Source organism: Rhineura floridana, chromosome 19 (assembly GCF_030035675.1).
Source record: "Rhineura floridana isolate rRhiFlo1 chromosome 19, rRhiFlo1.hap2, whole genome shotgun sequence".
Taxonomy (NCBI): domain Eukaryota; kingdom Metazoa; phylum Chordata; class Lepidosauria; order Squamata; family Rhineuridae; genus Rhineura; species Rhineura floridana.
Window position 1 is genome coordinate 2,159,533 of NC_084498.1, and position 9,445 is coordinate 2,168,977.

At 47.4% G+C, this 9,445-nt stretch overlaps 1 protein-coding gene across 1 annotated transcript; it reads right to left on the minus strand.

Annotated features, from left to right (window-relative positions):
- Positions 1-628: 628 nt before the first annotated feature.
- CRYBB2 (crystallin beta B2) lies at positions 629-8,644 on the minus strand. The gene is given in 6 exon segments (XM_061602683.1): positions 629-740; positions 742-795; positions 2,132-2,274; positions 3,637-3,769; positions 5,137-5,255; positions 8,581-8,644. Coding segments are annotated over 6 exon segments (609 nt in total). The 5' UTR covers positions 8,629-8,644.
- Positions 8,645-9,445: the final 801 nt, after the last annotated feature.

Below are 9,445 nucleotides of genomic sequence, written 5' to 3' on the forward strand. Positions count from 1 at the left end.
AAACAAACTTTAAAACACATTAAAACAAAACATCTTCACAAAGTTACTTCTAAGGTTAAAAACATCTAAAAAAAGAAAGTTTAAGAACTTATTAAAAAGCAATTCCAACACAGACTGGGATAGGTCTCTACTTAAAAGGCTTGTTGAAAGAGGAAAGTCTTCAATAGGCGCTGAAAAGATAACAGAGATGGCGCCTGTCTAATATTTAAGAGGAGGGAGTTCCACAGGGTAGGTGCCGCCACACTAAAGGTCCGTTTCCCATGTTGTGCAGAATGGACCTCCTGATAAGATGGTACCTGCAGGAGGCCTCATCTGCACAGCACAGTGATTGACTGGGTATATAAGGGTATATACTGGGCAGATACTACTCTGGGTTTATACTACCGTGCAGAACTGCACCAGGAGCCCCAGCCAGTCTCTCCTGGCTAGAAGTCAAAGACAAGTGGAACAGAAAAGAGCACTGATTGCGTTTGAATGGCAAAACTATATTCAGACAGCAGCAGCAAGAGCGTTACACAGCAGCGTGCAGAAGGGGTGGGGGGAATTACAAGATGGGGCACCTCTCGGCTCTCTCAGAACCCCCTCCTACCCACCCCAATCTGGAGGCAGACAGGGGGCAGGGGAAGGCTTAGCTGGCACAATGGGAAGCCCCTCTCTGGTGCCATTGCATATCCCGGATGCGCCGCACCGACCGGATCTGGGGCTGATGGGCTCCAAAGTCAGCGCTGTCCTTGTAGTCCCTTTTCAAACAGGTATTGGTAGCCTCGGTAGCCGGGATACTGATGCCCCACCCACCTGCAAAAGGGAAACGGCATCAGCATTGCAAGCAAGTGGAGCCAGAAGAGGAAATCACTGGGACAGTCTGAAAGGGTTAGGGTTACTTGCCATGATTTTTTGTTTTGCTTTGCTTCCAGCACCATCTTCGGCTGTATACACACCATACATTTAACCCCCCCCCCCAAAAAAGAAACCTGGGAATTGTAGGGTGCTGTGAATTGTAGCTCTGAGGGATAAATACAGTTCCTAGGACTCTTGTGGAGGGTGGAATGTGTAAGTGGTACATACACAGCCTTTAACACTTTTGTTATATTTTAAACTATGAAATTAAGGAAAATTTGGAAGCCTGGAAAGAATGATTTACAGCATCTCACTTATTTAACAAAGCAGTAAGGAAATGCACATTGTGAAATTAAGGCTCCTAGAGTTCTTTTTGGGGGGTCTGCCAGGCACCACCTAACTATTTATTTGTTTAAGGATATGCTTCCTACAAAATGGAGGTGCATACAAACAATATAAAACAGCTGTGAGGATGAGCTACTGTCCCAGCAGAGAGCCACAGGTTACAAAAACACACATATGAGGAATTTCAGATCTGCCCTTCCTAAATTGCATGCCTGGGAAGGCAAACGCAATCCACTGGCCTTCCAAAATGCTTGGGTCAACCTGGTGTGCTAATCAGGGAGCCGTAACTACCTGCAGCTCATTACTGAGTCGCTTCTGTGTGATGAGTGAATGACCTTAAGGAACCCAATGAAATGGATTCACAATTCTATTTAGGGGAAAAGCCATAGCGCAGGAGCAGACTGCCTGATTTGCATGCAAACAGCTCCTGGTTCAATCCTCCGCATTTCTAGGTAGTGCTGGAAGCCCCCAGGCAGCCACTGCACTTTCCACATCCTGGTACCCCCCACGTGTTTTGGACTCCCAGCATAGCCAATGGTCAGGGATGATGAGTTTGCATTCCAAAATGCCTAGAGGTCACCAGGGTGGAGATGGCTGCTGTAGACAATACTGACCACCACTGTGTAGACAATACCACTCAGTTTTTGGCAACGTCCTGCACGTTCCTACAAAACACAGATTAGATTCTAATGAGTCCTCCTCCATCATCTCAAAATAGGATGCCCTGTTCCTGCACCTCCCTGGGCACAATATCTTTACAGCATCTTTTTTGCACCATCCTTATGGATGCATGTGCCAATGGCGATGCAATTCTGAAAAAGGCCCTGCAAAATTATTGTGAGTTCAGTGAGACTTCAGGCTTTCATGCCTCTCTGAAGCTGCAAGGAATGAGCTGTCTTGCATTCAGAACCAAACCTAGCTTGGCCAGCTGCCTGGCCAGGAGACTTACGTGCCACTCTGGATGTGCACAGAGGATACCTTCTCCTGGTAGCCGTGAGCATGGAAACTGGGCACGTCATCATCAACTATCTCAATCTTCTTTCCGGTGAAGCTGGGGTTCTCATAGAGGATGATCTTATGCCCCTGGCTGTCCTAGGAGGGAGCCACACCAGGCTGCGTTCAGAGGCAGCCAGAAGGCACAAAGGCATGTGGAGGTATGCAAAGCACAGAAAGGGAATCCATGTGAACCATGGCTTACTGTGCATGCCTGCTTCGCTTTTCCTGGCTCACAATAGGAGGAACAAACCATGACCCCCGGATTAGAATCACACAGCAGATCACAGGATTGTTGTAAGGGTCAAGGGAGCTGGGAGAATTATGCATGCCACCTTACGGTCCTTGGAGGGAAGGGCAAACATGCTGATCCATGAAGAAATAGTGGAGAGAAGCTAGACTTCTTCATGCAAGGGGTGCCCACTTTGGGCTGGTAAAACCCTTTTTACCCTGGTGGTTGTTTTGAGTTGTGATCTCTGTCACTGTTGTTTCTCAAATGGATTTTAATGCTGTGTATTGTATCTGTGGTGCATTTTATGTAATTTTATTAATAAAATATATAAAATACACAATATTATAAAACATATCAAAATACCAAGAATAATTTTTATTGTTTTGTGATTTTTAATTGTTGTAATCCAATTCTTGGTATATGGCAAAAAACAGAGTGGTAGGTGAGCATCAGAAGAGTAAAATTAAATAAGAGAGTGGGTGGGTGAGTGTGTTTTAGCATAAACTGTCATGCACACAAGTGGGGCCCCTCCTCACTTGCACCTGAAATGGAGAGAGCTTGCGCGCACGCGCATTCTCTCTCATTCTCTCTCATTCTTTCTCTGTCATTCTCTCTTATTCTCTCTCTGTCATTCTCTCTCTCTCTCTCTCTCTCTGTCATTCTCTCTGTCATTCTCTCTCTCTGTCATTCTCTCTGTCATTCTCTCTCTCTGTCATTCTCTCTGTCATTCTCTCTCTGTCATTCTCTCTCTCTCTCTCTCTCTCTCTCTCTCTCACACACACACACACACACACACACACATACACACATACATACAAAAACAACTTCCAAAAGCCCTCGTACACAGAGTGTAAGAGAGATGGCAGCAAAGTTCAAGCACTAGTTGCTTCATGGATTCAAACTTTTGCTTTGCAGATAAAGGCATGTCTCATTCTCCAACAGCAGCAGCAAAACCATGAGGGCATGTGAGGGCCATTGTTTGCTCCCTCCCTCCCTCTTTGTTGTTGGCTGTTGCTGCTGCTATCTATTTCAAGACTGCCAAGCCCCATTATATTTAGGGCAGGCATGGGGAACGTGTGCCTCTGGACAGCATCTGCCTGTCCGAAAAGCTTCAGCAGGAGCAACGGCCATCCTTCTCATTCTGTCCCTTCCCTCCCCATTCCCACGGGGGCCGGCATCCCTCCTGCCCTCAGCCGCCAAGTCCTGGCCAGCTAGAGCATTCTCCTCACCACTTCGATGGGCCTCAAGGCAGAGATGCTGTCGCTCCTCCGGCTGTTGGTCCAAGAGTCCCAGTGGGGATATTCTCCTTTCTCAAAGACAAATTGTTCCCCTTTGCAGCTCCCCTGCTCATAGCCGACCCACCTGGAAAAGCACAGAAACCCTGAAAGGCACCAGCTGGAGCAGAGCCACGCCTGTCATGGCAAGAGACAGGAATTCTCTCTCTCTGCACTTCAGATTCAGCAGGAAGAGGTGAGGGTGGGCAGTCTGCACCTCTGTCGCTCCAAGGCAGAAGAGCAGGAATTTTGGGGGTGGGGTGGAGGAGGACCCTAAAATTGTAATTAATTTACTTCTGCTACTTGTAACCCGCCCTTCACCTGACAGGAAATACATAATCTTAAAAGCATAATTAGCAATAGCTCAAAACTCACTCAAACAATACTTGTACCACAAACTGCTGGGAGGAAGGGCGAGATATAAATCAAATAATAAATAAATAAATAAATAAAAATAAAACTCAAAACGAAAACCTCACCCTAAAAAAACAACACAGAAACAAAATTGACATAAAAGTTTAAGCAAGAGGAAATATCTCATCCCCCCAAAAGTTTCACCCTCCCAGAAAGACTAAGAATTGAAAAGACAGAAATGATGTTGTTATTACATTTCTGTCCCGCCCGCCCTCCTAGAAGGAGCCCAAGGCGGCAAACAAAAACACTGAAAACACTGTAAGACATTCTAAAAAGAAAAGATATTAAAAACATATTAAAACAAAATGTCTTTAAAATCATATTAACACAAAACACTTTAAAAACATCATTAGCAACTTTAAAGTAAAGGTAAAGGTGTCCCTGCACTTGTAGTGCGAGTCGTTTCCGACTCTTAGGGCGACGTCTTGCGACGTTTACTAGGCAGACCGTATATATGGGGTGGGATTGCCAGTTCCTTCCCTGGCCTTTCTTTACCCTCCAGCATATGCTGGGTACTCATTTTACCAACCATGGATGGATGGAAGGCTGAGTGGACCTCGACCCCTTTTATGGGAGATTCGACTTCCTCCTTCCGTTGGAACCGAACTCTGGCCGTGAGCAGAGCTTCGGCTGCGTTACCGCCGCTTACCACTCTGCGCCACGGAGGGTCTTGCAATTCCAGCACAGATGAAGACTGGGATAAGGTCTCTACTTAAAAGGCTTGTTGAAAAAGCGTCTTCAGCAGGCGCCGAAAAGAAAACAGAGATGGCGCCTATCTAATCATTTAAGGGGAGGGAATTGACATTTGACAACTGAAATATTGGCACATGATGCCACACAGAGGCTATCTCAGAAAATTATCAGGGGGAAATGGGATCCTCTTTCTGGGGGGAGGGGGGATTTTCCCCATTGGCCTTTTAAAGGATAGATAATAGTCTTGTAAGAAATTGATTCTCTGTATGAATGGAGGTTCATTCTAGCCCCCCACCTCCGTTGGAGGTTGCCATCACACACACACCCCTTCCGCTTTCAGGGACTTACGGGCCCGAATGCACCAGGATGGAGCCAACTTTCTCTAGCTCAGCCTCCTTCAAATTGGGACAAGCAGCGTTCAGTTCATGGCGATGCCCCTGGAAATTCTCCTGTTCGAAGACAACTATCTGGAACCCAAGAAAGAGACAGAAAGAAATCTGAACAATAGCCTTTTCTGTTGGAGGCCTTTCACTCCTCCAGGTGCCCTAGAACAGCCTTCCCCAACCTGGTGCCCTCCAGATGTTTAGGACTCCAACTCCCATCTGCCACAGACAGCACAGTCATTTGTTGTTACAATATATGGATGTGCTGGCTGGGGCTGATGAAGCTATAGTCCAATACACCTGGAGGGCACCAGGTTGGGGAAGGCTGCTTTAGAATCAGCAGAGAAAGCAGGTCTGAGGAAGCCTGACTGGTGTTGCATCCCTCAGGTTGTACCATAGCTTGGCTGGCTGGGTCCACAGAGTGACAGGTCTTTTGTGCCTAGAGAGGCAGCAGGGGCTACAGTTGGCGCTCCTGGAGTCAGTGAATCTTTCCACCAAGTTCTCTCTCTCTCTTTCTCTGAGCTCACTTTTGGTCTTGGAGTGGGGCCCCGGCCCAGGCCCAGGCCTGCCATCATGAGCCAAGTGATTGGGCTCCCCCCAAAATGGAAGAAAGCCACAGTCATGGAGACATTCCCACCCACCTCAAAGGGGGTGGAAATATCCATGGGAGTTTTTACTGTCTGCTCCTCCTTCAGAGACAGCCCTCGCCGGTGGGATGGAAGCAAGAGACGATGGTTGCCAGCATGCCTTCTTTGACTGCCATGACTTCCCTCGGCTGGTCACAGACAGGAACAGGATGCCTCAGACCCAGCAATGCTCTTAAGTTCCGCTGGCAGGTCTGAGTGGGGGCGATTTCAACCTGCACCGATTCCTCTCCTAGCCTATGTAGCTATCCAACTTTGGCCCAAGACTGTGCCCTCAATGTGGTCTCCCACGGTGCCCAGCCAGGGGGCTGGAAGGTCGCTGCCTGGATGAAGCAACACAAGAAAACATTCCACCTCCCCTACCCCTTGTTGCTTAGACTGAATGCCTCCCTGCCTCACCTGCCACAACAGCAGAAAACCTGACCTGCAACTTTCCTACCGAATTTTAAAAAGATGAAGAGACCTGTGGATCCTTAAACACAAACTGGTTTGCAAACCTTTAGCCTTAAGATGCCTCAGGTCTCTTCGTCTTTTCTGCTGCAAAAGACTAAACATGGCTTTGCTTCTGAAACCACCGTTTGCAGCACCTTTAAAGCAGACGACTTCCCCCAAAGGATCCTCAGAACGCTAAGGGTGCTGGAAAGTGTAGCTCTGTGATGAGTAAAGCACGGTTCCCAGGTTTCTTTGGGGGAAGTCGTGTGCTTTAAATATATGGTGTGGATGTGACTTTGTGTGAACACAGCCTGCGACAAGGGTGAGAGGAGGGAGGAGACATGCAGAGAGCCCAGCTGCTTAGAGAACATTGCAAAGCTTGGCTTGGCAGCTACTCCTGTTGGACTGTGGCCCAGTTTGGGGGGAGATCCAGATTAGGCTGGCAGCCCATCCCATTTACAAGCCGATGCCCCCCAGGGCCCTCATTCCACATCCTTTCCCAGTGAACATTGCGATGGTCTGCCCACTTTCCAGCTCTGATTCATTTTGAGGCTTGTGCAAATAGTTGGCAGGGTGATGAAGTTGTGAAGTTTGAGTGGGCAGGAAAGAGCATTCCTGCTTCCTGGAGAACCAAAAAGGGGTCTCAGTGGCACAAAAGGTGAGCAGATTGGAAGTGTGAGACATGTGAGTCCTGTCGTGGGTCTCATTCACAACAGGTTTGCTGCCTTTCTTCCACTAAAGGCTACAGCTGCGCATATGAACAATTCATGGGAAGTGAACAGGATGAAACCCTCCTCAGAGCGCTGGCACAATTCTGCAGGGCGGCATCAGAGTCAGCCAGTTGCCAAGGCTCAGACCAATAAGTAAAGGGCCTGGGAGGACCCTTCTCCCCCCCCACACACACAATGGCGCTGTCTTGGTGAAGGGTCCAGCCTAGGGTTGGAAAGATCTGACAGTTTCAGCCGTCTCAGTTTCTCATTTTTCCAACCTTAAATTTGGTTCTCCACATTTCTACAATTTGCATTTTTTAAAAAAAAAAATCCTCATGAAAATTCTACAGCATTTTAGTGCAAATTTCTCCTAATAAACACATTTTTAGGTGGTTTTGACTAACGTACACATTTTTGCAAACCATTTCTCATCATATAATGTATTTTTGGATGTCATTTTCACTAATATATGCATTTTCATGCACACTTTCCCCTAACATATGCATTTTTGTAAACACTGGTTGGCAAACTGCATTGCATCATTCAGATAAGTGCGAATTTTGAAGTGTGGCTGTTTTGGTTCTCATACTGTTTTGGAAGAGGGTGAACAGGGCGGTTCACGACAGATGAAGATTGGAGATGTTGGAGATTGCTGATTCATAGGGTCACCATAACTCGTAGTCAACTTGAAGGCACATAACAAAAACAATTGTTTTGGAAAGTGCAGATTTGATAGATTCAGCTTGAAATGTGAACTGAACCGAAATTCTCACCCCTCCCTAGTCCAGCCAGATCAGAGGCACTGTGTGCAATCAAGGGCTGATCCAGACCCCAAACCAGCGGTGAGAGGGAGCCCTCAGCTAATTCTCGGGTGGTTTCTGGATGCTACATCCCCAGCTTTGAATGCGAAAGCTCCCACGCTCAGCCCCTGGTGGTTTCAGGTCGTGCTCGGAATGTCCTCTGCTTGAAACGTTGGACACCTGCTGCTGGTCAGAGTAGGTCATATTGAGTTACAATAGCAAGTGATCTTGCTCAGTATAAGGCAACTTCCTGTATTCCACCCCTCACTAGCTCATTCTTCTTCCCCCCCCCCAGACAGTTAAGGGGACCTCCTAGGGCAAGTTTGTCCAATGGCCGTGCCCCACAACTGCCCACCCTGCCTTTCCCTTGGCGGTGGGAAAGATGGGAGGGGTGGCCGGAGATCTCTTTCTGCAGGGAAGCCAGCAAGATGGAGAGTATGACCTTCCTCCCAGACGTGGTAGGGACAGGGGTGGAGGGGGGATCATGGAGCGGAGTGATGTGGCATCCCGGTTTGCTTTTGGACTTCTGAACAACTTAACACTTTATGCCCAACTCCAGAAGGGAACGCAGTCTGTGGAAGCTTGTGCTAGAACATGTTTGTTAGTCTTTGAGGCGCCACAAGCCTCTTTCCTGTTCTTACGCCTGCTTTGCTGCTGGAACTTATCTCCACCTTTATAAAAGGCTCTCATTTCATTTTCCTGCCCCCTCCTGCCCCTTCCCCCCCAAAGGGAGATTCTGGATCTGCAGTGAAATCCCCACCCAGACAAGTTATTGTCCAACAGCAGGAAGCCCTCTTGGCCGTGGGGCCCTCTCCTTCCTGACCTTGGAGCTGGCTGGCTTCTGCTTTGATGCTTGGTGGTCTGAAGCCATGATGAGAAATGGATGGATGGGCTGCTCCCTGGGGAGAGAAACTCACATCAGATGACAAGGAAGGCGCAGGACACAGTCACCCCCTGTGAGAAATTAGCTCTGTGTGGCTGGAATGCTGGACAGGTCTCTTCCCCACTCACCCCTGCTTGGGCAGAAGAGACCCAGGGATTTTCTGCGGTTACTAGCAAGTTGTGGGACAAGCCTGAGTGGCAGAGCTTGCATGAGAAAATCTTGTGCAAAACTCGCACATAGCACACCAGGCACCTCTCTTTTATGTAGCTCTAGGGATGGATGAATCTGTCACCTTGAGTTTCTGTCCATTTTACCTTTTTCCAAACTGAAGTTCAGGTCATCATAGAAGTCTGCATTTTTTAAAAAAAGTACTCATGAAAATTCGTCAGCACTTTAGTGTGCATTTTTCTTAATATTCACAATTTTGTATACAACTTTGCCTAACGCACACATTTTTGCAGGCAATTTCCCCTGATATAATGCATGTTTGCATGTTATTTTTACTGATAAATGCATTTTTATGCACTGTTTGCTCTAATATACGCACTTCTGAACATACATTTTGGTTGAAGACTGCACTGCAAAATTCAGAGAAGTGCAAATTTTGAAGGATAGGTGCATTTAGATTCATTTGTTGTTTTGTGAAGTAAGACTGAAACTGAAATTCTCCCCAATATAGCTCTCTCCCTTTGCAGTTTAGCCCTAAAGCACATCATCATCAACAACTCCCCTTCCTATCATATGTAAAGCGTAACAAGGAGGTCCCAGTCTGAAGGCAGCCACACAAACACTCACCAGGGTTGCA